This window comes from Marmota monax, unplaced genomic scaffold (assembly GCF_021218885.2).
Source record: "Marmota monax isolate L192 unplaced genomic scaffold, Marmota_monax_Labrador192_F-V1.1 WCK01_AAM20220418_F8-fsc00182, whole genome shotgun sequence".
Lineage (NCBI taxonomy): Eukaryota > Metazoa > Chordata > Mammalia > Rodentia > Sciuridae > Marmota > Marmota monax.
Window position 1 is genome coordinate 885,578 of NW_026693043.1, and position 19,813 is coordinate 905,390.

General features: G+C 37.9%; 2 protein-coding genes across 14 annotated transcripts in view; one reads left to right on the forward strand and one right to left on the reverse strand.

Moving 5' to 3' along the window:
• Nucleotides 1-19,813, reverse strand: part of Cask (calcium/calmodulin dependent serine protein kinase) — a 389,850-nt gene that overhangs the window by 172,113 nt on the left and 197,924 nt on the right. The window lies entirely within an intron of this gene.
• Gpr82 (G protein-coupled receptor 82) lies at nt 13,613-18,916 on the forward strand. Its single transcript, XM_046453847.2, has 3 exons — nt 13,613-13,830; nt 16,074-16,143; nt 16,269-18,916. The coding sequence occupies exon 3, from the start codon at nt 16,302-16,304 to the stop codon at nt 17,310-17,312; it is 1,011 nt and encodes a 336-aa protein (XP_046309803.1). The 5' UTR covers nt 13,613-13,830; nt 16,074-16,143; nt 16,269-16,301; the 3' UTR covers nt 17,313-18,916.

The following is a 19,813-nucleotide window of genomic DNA, read 5'->3' on the forward strand; positions in this document are numbered from 1 at the left end:
TCTGTAGGGTCAATCCCCAGTTTAAAAATTTTTTTTTCTCACACCCATATGTGCAATCCAAAAAGTTAGATATCCTAAAGCTCACTTCATACCAACCCGCAAGTCTATTTCCTAAAGTTAGCACATATCATTTGGATATACATTTTTGTACTTTTACAACATATATGTGCATAACAATATGCATTTTTTTGTTTCAAAAGTTCACACAAATGGTGTCTTAGTATTATAGCCCTTTGTAACTTTTTTCACTCAAATTATGCTTATCTAGTTGATAACAAGGAAGTTTTATTCATTTATTTTCACTGATACAGTACTTCACTGTAGGAAAAAAACAATAGTTCATTTCTCCACTTCCCCTGACAATGGGCACTTAGGTGGTTTCCACTTGGTCCACTATTAGAAACCACAATTGAGCAAAGTCTTTTGTATGCCTTGCACCCATGCGTGAAGGTTGTCTATAGTTGGAATTGAAGAAAAAAAAAATGAAATTGAATCTGAGCATGTTACCCTAATTGATTGTGCTTCTAGCCCATGAAATGCATAAGACGAGCTTTGGAAAAGTTTTTTAATTATGGTTTAGATACAGGTGTGCACAGTTGATAGAAGTAGGAATGCTTGGTTGTAAGGGTCTGTCTGCTTGTCTTGGTTTTGACAAATCACTTTCCAAAGTGATTTTACCATTTATATACCCATCGTGCCACTAGGCAGACATGAGTTCCGATTTACCCACATCCTCACTAACACTTGGTTTTTATCACATTTACTAAATTTCCTCAATTTGATAGGTGTGAAATGGTATCTCATTGTGGTTTTTACTGGCACATCCCTCATTACCAGTGCTAGGGAGCATCATCTCATGTTATTTTTTGCTTACGTAGGTTTCTTCTTGGGTGAATGATCTATTCATATCTAAACCTTTTCTCCTCCCTTTTATCCTGAGTTGCTTGCCTTTTTTCCTTCTAAAAAATTGTGAATGGCATAATTTGGTGTGAACATACTTTATATACAGAGTTATGAAAAATTGTGCTGTGAATGGATAATTATGAATGTAATGCATTCCATCATTGTCATGTATGTAAGAAATAAAAAAAAAAAGAAAAAAAAAGAAAGAAAAAAACTCCAGTTTGGAAAAAAAAATTGTGAAGGGCTGGGGTTGTGGCTCAGTCAGTGGTAGAGCACTTGCCTTGCATACATGAGGCACCGGGTTTGATCCTCAGCACCACATAAAAATAAATAAATAAAATAAAGATATTGTGTCCCTCTACAACTAAAAATATTCAAAAAATTGTTGAAGGGCTGGAGTTGTAGCTCAGTGGTGGAGCGCTTGCCTAGCATGCGTGAGGCACTGGGTTTGATCCTCAGCCCCACATAAAAATAAATAAGTAAAATAAAGGTTTAAAAATTGTCAAAGTCATTCTTTATATATTCTGGAGCACAATCCTTTCTTATTTATATGGGCTACAAATAAGTTCTAATGTGCTTGCCTTTTATTTTGTATATGGTTTATTTTGCTCAAAAGAAAAGTAAAATATTTTTCTAATCAATAAATCTAGATTAAACACTGGCCCTTTGATATACATCCCTTAAGGACTAAGCTAAAGAATTTGTAGATAAAATTATAATTCAACAGGTTGGTATTTCAGTTACAAATAATACAGAGGCATCAAATTAGGTGATCTCTGAAATCATGAAAATAGAAATGTTTTCTGGATAGTAAACTATAGACCCCCAAAACCTGAATACAGATATATAGAAGAATTTTAAAGAGATAGAAAGTCTCTTAGACCAGATGACCTGATTAAATGTATCAGCATATCTAAGGAAAGAATTAACCATTCACTAGGGGGTGAAGTAAAATTAGAAAAAAAACAAGTTTCCAGGAAAATGTAGGTATTGCCCATTCAAATGCAGTCCAGGGGATTAGTCTTGGCCAATGGATGTGGAATACTTCCGATTTTACTGGTAAGGGCAGGACAAGAATTTTGGTGAGTCTGAACCTGATAGGTTTTATTAGCCCAGTAACATCATTAAATAATGAGTCAAGAGGCAGTATAGCAGGTTAAAAGGGTGGGTGACACAGTCAGACTGCCTGAGTTCAATTTTTGGTTCCACCAATTACTATGTAATCTCGGATCAGTTCTATTTCCCCTACTGAAAGGGTTGTTAGGAAGACCAAATCAGTTTTAAAAAACTGCACCAAGCAAGTAAGAAACATCCAGTGTTATCCAAATACCCAAATGCCAAGGGAAAGATAGGGGAAATACACAAAATGGAATGGGTAGAAGCTGAGAGTAAACATCAGAACTAGAGATATACAGTGGGAATCAATTTGGATCCAATGAATGGAGGATGTATAACTCAAAAGGGGTAACTTAGCCTTAGCTTTCATTCATTATAGCAAAATCCTGGACAAGAGAGGTAGCAGATCCATTCCATTTTATGCTAGTCACAACCATACTCTGAAATTTGAGCAAGTAAAAGAAAATGGGGGTGCCTAGTGAGATGGCAGAATAAGATATGCTAAAACATAACCAATCCTTGGCTTTGTTTTGCCTAATCAGGGTGGTTCAACTGGTTACCACATTGCATTGTGAAATAGGGACAAGCACCTTCCTTAGAAACCTGGCTCAGCTGGGCGCGGTGGCGCACACCTGTAATCCTAGTGGCTCCAGAGGCTGAGGTAGGAGCATCATAAGTTCAAAGCCAGCCTCAGCAATCTAGCAAGGCTCCAAGCAGTTCAGTGAGACCCTGTCTCAAAACAAAAAAATAAAAAGGGCTGGGGATGCAGCTCAGGGGTTAAGTGCCCTTGGTTCAATTCCTGGTACCAAAAAAAAAAAAAGAAAAGAAAAGAAAAGAAAAAAAAACCCCTGGCTCAGTATCAAGAACTCAGGTGGGAACGGTAATCACTCTACTGTCATATTTTCAAGTTTTGTCCAATAGCAAGTTTCTAGACCCAAAGTTTTTATGTCTTCCATCAATACTGCTAGCATAGCTGTTACAGACAGTTCCTTAGTAGACAGTTCCTTTCTGTGTTTCCTGCCTCTTTTGGACCCTTTTAATTATGGAGACTTTCTAGCACCCCTGTCACCCCCACCCCGCTGTTTTTTTTTCCTTTTCAGTACTCAGCAGCTCCTCTTTCTCTTCCCTGATTCACTTTTGTACCTCTTGTTGCCCTACTTTCTCTCTTTTTTTGTAACTTTTTTTTAGTTGTAGATGGACACAATATCTTTATTTATTTTTATGTGGTGCTGAGGATGGAACCAGGTGCCCCATGCATGTGAGAGGCAGGCGCTCCACCCCTGAGCCCCAGCCCCAGCCCCCTACTTTCACTTTTAAATGACTTTCTCACCAATTAGTGCCCTATTCTCTTGTGGTCCACCTCCCAGCCCCCATCTGTCAGAAGCAGAAATGCTTCAATTCCACATGGAAATTCAGTTTTTACTCAAAGAAAAACACTTGTTTCCTCTATATGAATAAAAAACATGCTCAGATGGCTGCAAAGGGAACTGATGAGGTTTGCATGCATGTTCATATTCAGTTCCCCTTTGTGGCTAGCAAGGCTTGAAAAACACAGGAACACGTAGGGTCAGCTCTTGCGGGGACAAGAGTGGAGGGTTCCAGATATCTATGGCAAGTAGGGAGAGAAGGCAGCTAAGTGAGTGTTATGGTCCAATGATTTGATATTTGTGATCCTGAAAAGAAAAGAAACTGACGAGTACAACCTAGACAGTGGGGAGGGGGGAGCCACTCCACCCTGCTAGTCTGGTCATCTTTCTGTAGCCGTTCACTCTCTAGTGTTGGAGAGATCAGTGAATTTATCCAGCTCTCAGGGTGAAACATACTATTGGGAAGTAGCAGAATTCGATTTTTCTTCTGGTTTTACTGAAAAGCTAGATTAATATTCTGGAAACAGAAAAGAAAGGGAGAGACTATAAGGGATTAAAAAAATACAAAGGAAGCAGCATAAATTCATGGCACATTTAATATATCTTTAAAAATGAAAAAGAGGAGCTGGGGTTTATGGCTCAGTGGTACAGCACTTGCCTAGCATGTGTGAGGCCCTGGATTCAATCCTTAGCACCACATAGAAATAAATAAATAAAGTAAAACAAAACATTCCATCTAAATTAAAAAAAAATGAAGAAGAAACAAAATAACAACAGCTCCAAGACTTCAGTGGGTCATGAAGGGCATCCCTTTGCAAATACAATGTCTTTTTTCTTTGAGGAATATTACTCAGGAAATAGTGGACTCTGTGGTACACATACTATATTCATCTCAAAGAAAAGAACCAATGCACTGCACTTTGAGGAAGAAATATAAGTGTTATTAGAACTTTAAAATTACAAGAATATTAAAAATAAATGAGGTAGATTAAAAATGACCCTGAATTCTCTGCCACTCTTTTTGAATTTGGACAGATATTGAGACTTGTTTTGACCAGTAAAAATATTGTGGCCAGTGTGGTGGTGCACATCTGTAATGCTAGCAGCTTGGGAGGCTGAGGCAGGAGGATCACGAGTTCAAAGCCAGCTTCAGCAACTTAGTGAGGCCCTAAGCAACTCAGCAAGACCCTGTCTGTAAATAAAATATAAAAAATATAAAACGGGCTGGGGATGTGGCTCAGTGGTTAAGTGCCCCTGGGTTCAATCCCTGGCACCAAATAATAATAATCATAATTATAAAAATAAAATATTGTGGATATTGTATGACATCTGAGCCAAGCTTTAAGAGATCTTGCAGCTGCCAGTTTTCCTCTCTTGGAACCCTAAGATCATCTCATCGTAAATAAATCCAGGATGAAAAATCACAGAGAGGGATGTCCAGCTTGCCAAACCATCCCAAGTAACTCTCTAGACATGTGAGTGAGGATATCTTGAACCATCAAGCCTCAGTTGAGCTGCCAGATGACTATGTTGCATGAATGATCCCAGGTGAGACTCAGAAGACAGCTCAGCTCAGAACAAACTGCAGAGTTGAGAATGAATCAAGAATTGTTTTGTTAAGCTACCAAGTCTGGGGGTGGTTTGGTATGCAGCAACAGATAAATGATGCATATAAAATGTAAGTGAAGAGAATGTATGGAATGAATTTTTTAAAAAGCAACAGTGAATTTAAGAAATTTCTTTAGCAAAAAAAGGCAACGCTCCAAATTATTTTACTTGGAAGCTCACAAGCCTGTGTGTGTGTGTGTGAGAGAGAGAGAGAGAGAGAGAGAGAGAGAGAGAGAGAGAGAGAGAGAGAGAGAGACATACACACAAACACACTAACTTTCTAAACCTTTTACGTGGTGGGGAGTAGTTCTCAACGATACTATCAAGCATATACTCCCCCTGATGGAGAGAACTGAATAATGAGACAATTAGTTTAGGGTGTTTTTTTTTTTTTCCCTTCGCAGGGGCGCTCTACCACTGAGCCACACCCCCAACCCTTTCTAGTTTTTGAGATAGGGTCTCGCGATATTACCCAGGCTGGCCTCCAACATGAGATCCTCCTGCCTCAGCCGATTACCTTCAAGCACCACTGCATCTGGCTAGGGCATCTCTTAAGATGAAGGGGTCTTCATAGGCTGACAGAAGAAAGTGACTACAGTGGAGGACAAAGGTGATTTCTCCTATGCTTTCTTCAAAAGGTGAAACATACTTTAAATTGCAGTTATTGTTATTATTACAAGCCTTTTAGTACTATTTGCCCTTTACAACTATATCCATCGATTGCCATGATTTTTTAAAAAGTTAAAAACTGATAGATGGTAATGAAAACTTTCACATACTAAAATATCAAGACTTTCTTTTTACCATCAGGATAACTATGGTTCTGAATATTTTACCAAGGTGACTCTTGTGAGAATCACTAGTACAAAATAAAACAAAACAATCCCCAAAGGACATAGTGTATTAAAGGCAGATAAGTGGTACTGGGTTTTCATCTTAAGGACAGAAATACATTGTCTATACAATTACTTTTATTCTATCACATTTAAATTGGTTTTCAGCTACTAACATATAGTTTATAATTTTATTAGCGCTTAAAATTAAAACAAAAAGAAACCCTAAACTTTTCTATTGCTTTATGTTTCCAGTTAGAAAATAGTGCAATGCGGACAGCTTCTGCGGCTGATAGCAATGGGTTTATCAAGGGCCGGTGATATAGTGCCCTCTGCTGGCCAGAGCACCATGCAAGAAGTGAACCACTTACAGACTGCGTTAAAATTTAACTTTGGCATTTTCCTTCCAATTTTCTTCTACTAAATATTTCCGGAGATATGGAACTTTAGAGAACTTATTATTTCCTAGCTTCAATGCTTTCTTTTTACTTTTATTAAAACAACACATTTTACCATTTGGAGGAAGAGAAAGATGAGGCAATATGAAAATATTAGAAACTCTGATACCTATGCTTCTATTTGAGAAATAAATAAAACAAGACTTATTTAGAGTGATGCCTTAAAATGATTGCTTCAAGTCTAACTTCTCTATCAAAGGATTACCAAGATGCAAACACCAGTGAAACTGTGGATTTAGACAAGAATCATCATCAATGGATGCTAATTCCATGGTGTGGAAGGAAAACATTTCATAGAGTCTCAAAATATGACCCTCAGAATACTTATTGATTACTAAGGGAAAGGGGTACCTCTACAATGGAAGGTTGACAGGAGTTAATAAGTTTCCAGATAGAAATTTGGAAACTTGTACATAAATGAGATACATTTTTTGGGTCACTTTATCCAAAGCAACAAAACAGATTCTGTGGGTACTATCTTATACAGTGAGAGTATGTATAAAGTAGTATACAAGAACGTGGGCTCCAAGGATGGCAAGTTCAAAGCCAACCTCAGCAAAAGCGAGGCACTAAGCAACTCAGTGAGACCCTGTCTCAAAATAAAATACAAAATGGGGCTGGGGATGTGGCTCAGTGTTTGAGGGCCCCTGAGTTTAACACCAGGCACCCGCAACCTCTCTCCCCAACCCCTAGCCACAAAAAAAAAAAAAAATGTGGACTCCGAAATCAGACAATCTGGGGTTACAGTATACCAGTTTTATTACCACAGGCAAGTCATTTGTCCTGTATAGACCTAAAACTATCATCTAGAATAGGAAAGTAATAATAGCATTTATTTTAGAAATATCTTTAAAATTTAGTGGCTGTCATTTATTATTATTAATCTTTCTTTCTTCTTTTCTCCTTCCTTCCTTTTTTTCTTGTGCTATCGATGGAACCTAGGGCCTTGTGCATGCTAGGTAGGTGCTGTACCATTAAGCTACATCCTGAGTCCTATTACTAATTTTTAACAGTGGTTCTCAGAAAAACTGATTACTTCAATACTTGGTGCTCTGAATATGAGAAACCAAATGCAAACACTAACCCACTAACCAGTACAGGAGGAAGACCTCAGATACTCAGTTCTTCCTCATCTCTCTTTCTTTTCCCCCTTTGAATAAGGATAGAAAGTGATATGGAACAAGGACTTAATTTTATCTAGAAGTTCAAAAGAAGTGATTGGTAATAAAATCAATGGCCATGTAACCTTGGTCCTGGAAAGAGATAGTGGAACGATGAGAATTCTGGGCACTGATATATGGTGCTTTCTTAATGACCTTAATGCAACCCAAGTTGCTGTTTCCCAGGGTCTGATGTGATCAAATGCTTCATTTTCAGAAATCTTTACTTTGGCATTTCAAAGAACCCACAGGAAAAAAAAATGATCGATTGCCTGTGTAGTTAAGCATGCCTATAATTCCAACTACTTGGGAAGCTGAGCAAGGAGGATCACATTCTAGATCAGCCTCAGCAACTTAATGAGACCCTGTATCAAAATAAAAACATAAGGCCAAGTACTGTGGTGCATGCCTGTAATCCCAGCAGCTCAGGAGGCTGAAGCAGGAAGATTGCAAATTCAAAGCCAGCCTCAGCAACTTAGTAAGGCCCTTAGCAACTCAGTGGGACCCTCTCTGTAAATAAAATAGAAAAGGGGCTAGGGATGTGGCTCAGAGGTTGAGTGCTCCTGGGTTCAATCCCTGGTACAAATAAATAAATAAATTGAAAAGGGCTGGGGATCTAGCTCAGTGGTGGAGCTTCCCAGGGTTCAGTCCCCAGTACCATAAGAACAAAACAAAACCAAAAACCGAATCAACAAAAAAAAACCAAGAGAGAAAGAATGGTTGCTTCTGAAGCATGAGGTGAATTAAATTTGAGTGATTCAAAGATGCTGAAATTCAAAGACATTTTTGCCTTGTCTGACCCATGGCTAAAGTTTGTCCCCTCCTCTAAGCCTGTTAATTTCTCATCTGCTTTTCACCTTTGAGGTGAACCTAATTCTTGTGAGCCTGCATAGTGTTTCTGTGCTGTGCATTCTTAGAGGACAATGTCCAGCCAGCACATTGAGGTCTATATGAAAAGACAAAAGTCACAGTTGAAGGATAGTGAAATTTGGATCATTAAGTTCATTTATGTTTTGTCATTACACTTTTTTCAGAAGGCTAATAACTTTTCTGTGCAATTATAAATGTCTAAACTCTGCTGTTTTTAGTGGTACTTGAGATAAATGCTCCCACTGCTTATTGAGAAATCAGCTCTAGCTAGCAAGCAGAGGTCCTTTTTCTGCACCCTAGGTGGGACGCCCATGACTAGAGCTGCCTGTAGCAGGAGGTGAGGGCCTGAGAGCAGTGCAACTGGAAACAGGGTTGTGGCCAGACACCACATCCTGAAGACAGCAAGGGGCTGACAAACCTTGAACAAACCACAGGTTTGAGTAATTAGGTTGTGCCTCATTCCTCCTTAAGGCAAACACTGGCTTGAATGTGCATTGAACTGGACAAGACTTACCACTGACCTCTTTTTACAAAAATCATCATCTTTACCTTGTGATGTTTGAATGTGGATAAAATTAGGCAGGTCTTCTTTTCTTTTTTTTTTGGCGGCGGGGGTGGGTGGGTGGGTGGGGTACTGGGGATTGAACTCAGGGGCACTTGACCATTGAGCCACATCCCCAGCTCTATTTTGTATTTTATTTACAGACAGGACCTCGCTGTTGCTGAGGCTGGCTTTGAACTCGTGATCCTCCTGCCTCAGTCTCCTGAGTCTCTGGGAATACAGGTGTGCGCCACTGTGTCCAGCCAGATCTTCTCTTCTTGCACAAAAGTGTTCCAATGCCCTGAGCTCCTGATTGGTCAGACAGAATATTTACAAGGCCAAGTGCAGCCAATTTAGACAGAAGCTCAGATGGCCTAAAAATAACTTTTGAGTTGAAACACAAAGGTTCAAAGCTGTCCTATGCTCTCTGGTTTCTGACTCTGAAGGAAACTGATAAGGGCTCCTAATTCTAAACCCCAAGAACTGAGGTGACTCAGGAAAGCGCTCATGTACCCTTGCTGTTTGTATACAGCCCACCAAAATGAATGATGACTTGCCTGCCCTTTAGACCACTGTCACTGAACCACTCCAAAGGAATTCTGGGGCCTGATTAAATATTACAGTTGATACTCACACAAGTATCAAGGAAACTTAGCACAAGTCAGGACCTGAACTGTAGGAAACACTTCAGGAGGCAGAGCGTGAGGGTCAGAGCAGAACACTTAGGAGATAAGTATTTGGCAGGTGATATAGGAAGTAATTAGAACTGAGGCAAGAGTGTTCAGACTCTTACAACACAAGTGGAACTTTGCCAAGAAGGATGGGAAAGATGAAGAAGAACTAAAGAAAACTCCCACTGATCTGAATAGGAAACTCCCAAGGGGCCACTTTTTACAGAGACCCTGCAAAATACTTTATTATTCTTGACATTTCAAGTAATGTTTTTGTTAGTCTTGTGTTTCCTGGTACTTCATTCCTTTTCTATCAGACACAACAATATTTCTTAGGAAAATGTAAACAAAACTTGTTTTTTTTTTTTAAATTTCAATTAGGAATACAAAATCCCTTAAATCATGAAGAATTTATACCCATGTTGCTGGATGACAAGTCAGCTTAATGAAGCTCAGGGCTTTCAAAGAGTGAAAAACAAAATGGCCTTTATTTCTTCTATAGTCAATTTCTGCTGCCTCAGAGTCTAGAACAGGAAACTCTGCCTGAATGAAATTAAAAGTACTTGAAACTGAATCCTGGTTTACTTCTCCTAAGTATCATAAGGTGCCATTATGGACCTGCAAGGAAAGCCAGTAATTTTTGCTTTCCAAGGCAGAGAAAGAGGTTATTTGAAAGCTACCTGACTAGTTGTGTCTACCTACCCCAAGCTACTTAACCTTTCCAGCCTCCATCACCCACCTCCAGGGCTCTTAACTGTAAGATCCCTGGCTCAGAGTGGTCTCTCACCAGGTGTTCTCTTCTTGTTCTTCCTTTTGCTTTCACAAAGCCTTTCGGAATCACTTTGACTCACTGTTTCCTCCCTAGAAAGGGCAGCATTTGAAGTCTGTATCACACATCACATATGAATCTAAATTCGTGGCTTGCTTGTGGAATCTTGTTCAAATTTCCAGAAATCCTAAATTATTTCATGGCTAACAGACTGCTTTCTGTGACCTCCGCACGCCATTGAGAACACAGAAGAAACTCTGATGAATATTTGTTGAGTGAATTGCACTGTTTAAGAAAAATATAGAGCACTAAAAATCAAGATTCTTAAGGAGGTAACAGCTCTTGGGAGCTGTCCTTGGCAGAGTCATTCCCTCCCTCCACTCCACCCCTGCCCCTTCCTTATTCCCTTTGTCTGGCATTCTAAATTGGAAAGAAAAGCAGCAGTTAAATCATTAAGATGTTAACTGCTACTTAACCTTTCTTGAGATTTACAAAACCCAGAATATTTGGTGATTTTCAGTGAATACGATGAGATGAGGAACACCCTTCCTGATTCTTTGATTCTATGCATCAACTAACACAAAACATATAAATTGTTGTGATGTTGAACTTGAAAGAAAGTAATATGTTTGTGACTATGACATTCCAGTCAGAGGGAGTGAGGGAAGGAGACACAAGCCCAAGAAGATCAGAAGACCAACCACCCCACCTTCACCTTCCTGCTTTGTAAAAGTCTACTGCCCATTGTCCCACTGCATTTGTATTCTCTCCTTACAAAAGCCCTTTTGTGTACCCTAGTTTTCCAAGATGGAGCTTTCAGCAAGGTAACCCCATCAGGGCTGGCTTCAATAAAACTGATTTCCTTTCCACCAACTTCCACCTCCCAAGTCTAGACTTTTGAACAGTGAACTGACAGACCTGGGTATGGTAACAAGGACTGGCAAAACTTATACCTATTCAGGTGCTTTAGTCCAGTAAATGATCTGCCAACAGTTCTGACTCTGGTTCAATGACTGCTCACATCTGTGGTAGATGTTAAGATGATCATCTTAACAGTGATCATTATCTACTGATATTTACTCTTCCTGCAACGAATCAGGTCTGGCTCTGGGTGACTAACAGAACACTGCAAAAGTGACAAGTGTTGACTTCGGAGATGTTTGTTTCTCAGGGTGTTTCTCAAGATTAAATAAGAATTGCATATAAAGCAAATAGCAGGAAGTCTGGCACCTAGGAAGCTCTCCTGAAATATGACACTTTATGGTGGTGATCTGAAAGAGGCTCTAGTAGCAGTGAGATGTGGATTTAGGATAAAGAGAAGCCCTGAATCTTAAAGGAAACACCCCGGAAGCCATTGAGATGTAAAAAGCATAGTAGTAAATCTTGAACAACAGGCCCCAGGCCTATGCACTTGTAAAATGAGGGAGAAATACCAAGCGTAGGAAAACTGGCGGCACCTCCCTGGATCCACCTCCTGTATGGCCCCTGATATGCCCTTCCATAAATATTGGACCCCACCCCCTACCCCAAGCCCAAATCCGGGCTGCTCCTCACTCTAGAGACAGCTCATATTCTTGAATGTGTTATCTACCTTCCTAAATAAACTCAGTCTCAGCCTTTGTCTGGCTCCTGAGTTGAGTTCCCTGTCTCCACTGGGAACGCCTTGGGACCCTTCTCTGGAGACATCTCTTCTCTGGAGACATTTCTTCTCTTGAGACCACAGCTGGTGAGTGGATGTGAGGCATGAGGGAAAGAGAGGAATCCAGGAAGAGCCCTAGGTTTTTGGCTTGGATGACTGAAGGAGCCCATGGTTGTGTATCATACACTGAGTTTTTGGGACAATGGAAGAAGAAACAAGGGCACCCTGGCCCCCTGCCAAAGATTCTTAAGCTCCAATTGGAAATATTAAAATGATCTTTTATTAGTCACTGAGAAACTACATTCCATTTCCATTCTTTTCTAAATTACTTCAAGCTGCATTTTTTTTTTAACTTTGGTGGTGTTAGGAATTGAACCCAGGCACACAGCTCTACCATTGAGCTACACCCTTAGCAACACCAGTTTTTGCTCTAAGTGATTCCTTCCAGGAACATGAGAAATTGCTGAAGTAAAAATTATGGGAATTCTAGAAACCAAATTTCTACAGTTAATAGCCATGTACCCTGGATGAATCACTACTTTTTTTTTGGTACCAGGATGGAACCCTGGGGCACTCAACCACTGAACGACATCCCCAGCCCTTTTTTTTTTTTTGTATTTTATTTAGAGACAGGGTCTCACAGAGTTGCTGAGGCTGGCTTTGAACTCTCAATCCTCCTGCTTCCACCTCCCAAGCTGCTGGGATTACAGGCCTGCGCCACCGCGCCCGCCTAACTACTCTTAATTAAATGATGGCAAGCATTGCAAAGATGCACAGCAGCAGGACAGACTCCAGAAACTTCAGAGAGTTTTCACTTTTGCTTTAGAAAAAAATATTAGCAAACATCAGAGGGAATTTATGCAATAGACATGAAATAAGGTTTATGTGTTGGGGGTTATGAGAAGTGGCAGAGTGCTTCTATTAATTTTAAATGATTTACTAATAACTAAAGTGTTCAGACTTGATAAAATTAGATTTCTGTTCTCTGTTCTCCTTTTCAGACTCCCACTGGTTTAACTACCATAGGAAGATAGTGCTTGAGGCAAGTCTGACTCCCCAGCTGTACACGCTTGGCTTTCATTTGGTTAGTAGTTCACTGACTGACTAAAAATATCATATATAAAATTGGTCTCATAATTCTTTAGGTTGTAACTATTCATTTGATCTGAGGCCCACTTGCTACTTCGCAGGATTCTCCAAATTCATTGCAAATGCTCCAAATAACATACTGAACCCAAAGCCCAAGGTGCAGTCTGTACTGACAGGGAGCCTCTCTGGGCCTCAGTTTCTTCAACCTTAAAACAAAAGATCTCAACTCAGACATGGTTATGAAATTCTAGTTCAGTTCTATGATACTTGATTCTGGGAAGCTGCTCTTAAGAAAACTTGGAGTGTGTTTGCCTCTATTCTCAGTACAGCAAATAAGCCACCCAGAAGGGATATTACAGATAAGTTTATGAACACATTTGTACTAATATTTTATTGGGTTCCCTCTATCACTGTGTCACATAAAATTAAGTAGCTATGGGGAATTACACCTTTGAACTTAACTGCAGCCAATCATGCTTCATAAAGCTGAGGTGTAAGTAGTTCATGAAATAATCATAAGGAAGTAATATATCTACATATATATATATTTCACATCAACTTCCTCTCACTACAGAAATAGAGAAATGAGGGCTTTTTTTGAGGAGGTGGTTGCTACATTTACCATAACTATTGAATTTCTTCAATGCTCAGTTTAATTTCCTTTTTCCCCCCACTGTAGTTGGTGTCAAGCAAGACTCTATTTACATTGACTAAGGATACTGGAAGCGTGAAGATCAGAGAGTTGTAAGTCTGAAATTTGCATCACGACCTTGAACCATATAACCTTAATTGGCATAAACAGACAGGTAAGGGTAATTATTTATTAATTATAGCTTATAAATTTGTTTTATAAGAACTCTAACAGGTATAAACTGTTTACACTTTGAAAACTGATCATTAGGAAAGGTAATGAGTGTATTTATGTAGATAAATATTAGTAGTGAATTGTAGAACTTACTTTTTTCATTTGTCAAATCAGTAGACACAATGTCTACACGAGTAACTTGACAGGCATTCTACTGAGGCAAATGCTGACTTGACATTTTCAGGAAAGCAATTCTGTATCTGTAACATGTCATTTTGATTCTATTTAAATGTAATAGTATTTCCCAAATTTTGAAAACAATTTAGCTAGTAGCTTTAAAAATCAAAGTTAATTTTAAAGGACAGGTACACAGGAGACACAAATTTGTGAACTAAACATTGTGAACTAATTATCCTTTGCTACCTTGAGGTTCCTGCAGAGACTCACATCATCTGTCCGATGAAGCTAGCTTCTGCCAGAGTCTTTTACCTTCCTTTTGTTCAGGAGCTTTTGCTATTGATATTCATAGTGAGGCACCTTTCCTTTTGCTGTTTTTAGTATGTTTTGTATTATCCACACAAGGCAGGGGCTGGTGTTTTTCTTTAATATCATCATGAAAGGAAGCTCCATTCCTTATGGAAAATCAAAATCTACTTTGAGCAGATAAATTTTTCTTAAGAAATAAACTGGCTCACTTCATTCTCTATTTGACTGATTTTTAAATCAGTGAAGTTACAGATTAGGTTTTATATAACTGCATCTACACTGCAATTCTCCAGATACAAACTCATTCTGAAGCATATGGACTGTTTTCTAAATAAAAATCACAACAAAATAAATAAAATGATGAAAACAGTGGTAGGCATTAATTAAGGGTCTCAGTGTTTGAACCTACTCTGCACAGCTCTTAAATTTTTGTCTTTGAGTGTGGATTGTGTGGCTTAAAAAGTCATTTTGAAATTATGATATCATATTTGGAAAAAATGCCTAGTTTTGTAAAAATTGACATAATTTTAAAGATGCAGAAAATTAATAAAACCATGATCTGAAGAGGGGTACAGACTAAAAAAGCCCTGAGGGGCTGAGGGCTGAGACTGGTGTATGGTAAAATTTTCATGCTTATCAAAATAGAATGCAATGTTTTTGTTTTGTTTTAAAAAATTGAGAAACCCTGCTGTAGACTGTGAAAGAGTGGAGAATGTGGTGCCCAAAAAGCAATGGTGAAAAACAGAGAAATGTGGCACATTCTAAACAGAGATTATGATTTTTATTTGGCCAGAATCCAGTAACTTGTCTTTGTTATTATTGCCTAAAAAAAATAAGGAAATAAGGAGAAAAGTAAGAATGAAAATGGGTTTGTCATTCTTTAGCACTTCATGTGTACTATGCAAGAAAGATTAAAAATAAGACTTCCAAAAGCAAAAAACTATACCTGCGTTTATCCTGTGATTAGAACAGCATATCCTCCAAACAAATTTAAAACTCTGAAGAACCCAGATACTAAATTACACATGAGGACACATGAGGGCGCTCTAGTCAACAAGCACAGCAACTACAATTTTGACATAATTTTAAAGTCAACTTCTTATTGAAGTATGGCAGTTTAGCATTAACTAGTTGAAATGAGAAATTACTGATGCCCTTTGGCAATGATCCTCGGATTTTGGAGTCTATCCTTGGTCGCTATGATTTTCTTTTTTAAATTCAGGTTCTTAGTTTTTGTTGATGAGGAATTGAATTTACTTCTGAACTATGAAAAGGGACTCTTTATAGTATTGGATTATAGAGAAGTGCTTTAACCTAGCCAGGAAAACTATTTGCATGTAACTAATATATTTTAAAAAAAAGTCTTATCTTTTTGGTACTAGGGATTGAACTCAGGGGCGTTTACCACTGAGCTACACCCTCAGGCCTTTTCTGAGATGGTCTCTCATAAATTGCAGAGGCTGGCCTTAGACTTGTGATCCTCCTGCCTTGGCCTCCCCAGTCACTGGGATTACAAACTGTGCACTGCTGAGCCCAGCTTATCTCTTCTTAAATGTGGAACAAAATACTTTTGTAACACCTTCCTTTGACCAGCACGTATTGTTGCATGTACCTTAAATTTTTTAAAATTACATTTCTAGGCAAAATGTGTCATCACTTACTTATACATTGCTTTATGATCTAAGAACTGTAAATTCTGCCAAAGTCAGGTGATAAATCTCAGGCATTTATATCCTTGCATCAAATTTTGTTTTTTAGACAAAAGCACTATCCATCATAATAAGAACACTCCATTTGTATTTCAACTGGACAATTGTGATTAGAAAAGGTAAGAAGCAAGCCATCTGCACGTTCGTTTTCCATCCAATACATTTTGTAACTATTGCTTTTTTTATGATCTGGCTTACATTCTATCCATAATTTGAATATTAAATATCTGCAATTCTGTTCTAGCTCCTGGGACAAATTCAAAAAAATCTGATATAAATGAGGAACAATTCAACATGCATTCAACCATCTATGATCTCTTCCACGGCTCTGCCAATCATTTATACCTTGCTTTGTATTGTTGGTCTCTTTGGAAACTCACTTTCTCAGTGGGTGTTTTTAGCAAAAATAGGCAAGAAAACATCAACGCACATCTACCTGGCACATCTCGTGACTGCAAACTTACTTGTGTGTGGTGCCATGCCTTTCATGGGTATCTATTTCCTGAAAGGTTACCAATGGGAATATCACTCTGCACAATGCATAGTGGTCAACTTTCTGGGAACGCTGTCCATGCATGTGAGTATGTTTGTCAGCCTCTTAATTTTATGTTGGATTGCCATAAGCCGCTATGCTACCTTAATGAAAAAGGATTCCATGCAAGGACCTACATCCTGTTATGAGAAAATATTTTATGGCCATTTATTGAAAAAATTTCGCCAGCCCAACTTTGCCAGAAAACTGTGCATTTATATATGGGGAGTTGTCCTGGGCATAATTATTCCCGTTATCATATACTATTCAGTCGTGGAGGCTACGGAAGGAGGAGAGAGCCTGTGCTACAATCCACAGATGGAACTAGGAGCCATGATCTCTCAGATTGCAGGCCTTATTGGAACCACGTTTATTGGATTTTCCTTTTTAGTAGTGCTCACGTCATACTACTCTTTTGTCAATCATCTGAGAAAAGTAAGGACCTGTACATCCATTGTGGAGAAAGATCTGACTTACAGTTCTGTGAAAAGACATCTTTTGGTTATCCAGATTCTACTCATAATTTGCTTTCTTCCATATAGTATTTTTAAACCCATTTTTTTTGTTCTGCACCAGAAAGGGGACTGCCAGCAATTGAATTATTTAATAGAAATAAAAAACGTCCTCACTTGTCTTGCTTCAGCCAGAAGTAGTACAGACCCCATTATATTTCTTCTATTAGATAAAACATTCAAGAAGATACTATATAATCTCTTTACAAAATCTAATTCACCGCATATACAACCATATGGTTGACTTCTGGATGGAAAATGCCATGAAACAGGAAGTATTCATGTGACTCTGTTAGGGACACTAACCTAAATGATTAACATGTCATAGCTTGGTTGATGGCAGGCACCAAGGAAGCCTCTCTGTTTTTTTAAAATAAGTAAATATATCCATAAAACTCGATTTATGCTGAAAGTTGAGATGGCAGAGATTTTCAGAGGTGAAAGTCAAACATACTGAAAGGATACCACTGTATATGAAACCAACCGACCATTTTCTGTTTGAACTCTATTGTGGATCTTCTGTTCAGAACACAGTATTTCATGACTGTAGGATAAAGAAGCAAATGGTTTATGGATGTCTGCTTTGTATGAAGAATACAGGAGTCCATCTTAGAATGCAAAGGTTAGCATTTGTTTGTTGGTAACATAAAAAACTTTAGGAATGAGTACAAGAAAAAAAAAAGAAATGTCCTCACTTAAGTCTTGTCAAAGTGCATGAATAATACAGTATAAAAATCCAAGGTTTTATAAACATTTTTATTTGAAATTATTTGACTCATGTTACTGGGAGAGGCAATATTCATTGAGCAGATATTACAAATATGCTTAAATATTTGGATTAGGCTTTGTCAAAATAAAAAGCTAAAATAATGTCATATGCCCATTTTCATCACATTGTGTATTTTCCTCTATATCTAATATAAAAATGTTACTAATGATTGGGCTGAGATTGTGGCTCAGAGGTAGAGTGCTCGCCTAGCAAGGGTGTGAGCCGGGTGCGATTCTCAGCACCACATAGATTCTCTCTCTCTTTAAAAAAAAGTACCTGGCACGTAGATATGTTCAATTAATTTTGTGAAGTGAATGTATGATAAAGCAGCATTCTAGTTAAAAAGATTGGTCCCTAATTCAGACTCCCTGGGTTCAATCCTGGTTCCATATCTTATTTAGCTGGACAATCTTAAGCAAATTACTTACCCTTTTTACATGTTAATTTCTTCATTTGTAGAACAGAAAATATTACCTTATTCATAGGTAGTATTTAAAATCAGATAATGTTGCTTGGCACTTGCTATGTGCCAGGTACTTTGCTTACATGCTTAACACGTATTATTTTAATCATCACAACCATCAATCATCACCATAAAGTATGCCAATTTACTTGCTGATGAAAAAACTGAAGTGCATAGTTAAGTAAGCCCTGATTTTCTCCAGTATCTAAGCAAATATTAAGAAGTAAGCATTTCTTAATGGTCATTTCTTTCTTCCATGTAAATCTAGTCAGTAAGACAAATGATGGTGACTGCATTCTGTTATCATATACATTATAATTTTTTAAAAAAGTAAAAAAAGTAAATGTGTTTGGATCAAAAGCATCTTTGGAGTTATAATCAGTTTTCTATTAACTTTTTTCTCCACATGGTAATTCCTTCAGTGATCAAGGAGAAGTTTAAAGTAAGTTCACATGATACTTCCAAGTCTTTAATTTCATAGCATGTTTTGTTCCTGAATTACAACTGTAGAAGCAATTCACTGTATAGATTCTCTAAGAGCCATGTTTAAAATCATTAGAGGTGGTTCTGACACTTTTGTGTGATTTTCATTAAAAACCAATACTAAAAAAGTAAATATTTGTTTTCCTTTTTATTTCAGTGTTTAACTGAGAGATTAAAATGTTCAGAGAAAATTCTGAACACATTCCAGCTTTCAGTATTTAACAGAATATATCTAGTCTTTTATAGTAGCCATCAGATTTCTGGTTCAGTAATTTTCAGAGACAGAGAAGACCTGGAAATCCTAAGTGTATGCTGGCTGTAAATGGAGGTGTCCATTCTAGTGACTTTCTAGACATGTGAATCAGAATAACTCAAAGTCCACCACAAAAGTTCCTGAGATGCCCAGAATTTTCCACAGTTATAATAAGCAATAAGAGGAACTGAGATGATCAGTAATTTTCATCTGACACTATACTATATTAAATTTCACTGTACTTAGGAGTTTAAAAAATATGTACTTCTAAAAATAATTTAAAAAAATCACTTTATAGATAATCTACCCACTACTTTAAATAAAAGATGTTATCAAAGTAGAGTTTCCTGGGCTGGGGCTGTAGCTCAGTGGTAGAGGGCTTGCTGAGCACACATGAGGCACTGGGTTTGATCCTCAGCACCACATAAAAAACAAAGGCATTCTGTCCATCTACAACTATAAGAAAGTTAAAAAAAAAACAGTAGAGTTTCCTACATTTAAAAAGGCAGCAAAAAAAGGTGTGCACAATTTCTCTGAGTTACTTATTCTTTTTTCATTGGTCCTTTTTAGTTATACATGACAGATTTCATTTTGATAAAATTATACAAGCATGAGCTATCTTATTCTAATTAAGACTGCATTGTGGATGTACACAATGGTGGGATTCACTTAGATATTTCAAATTATTCATTCTGATAGAAAATGCCATGTATTGAACTATATACTGAGCTTACATATTATAATCATTTTTTATTTTGAATATTTTATGATCATGTT

What these genes read in the sequence shown, in the direction of transcription:
- Gpr82 (XM_046453847.2), top strand. Translation starts at nt 16,302, where the DNA reads ATGAGGAACAATTCAACATGCATTCAACCATCTATGATCTCTTCCACG.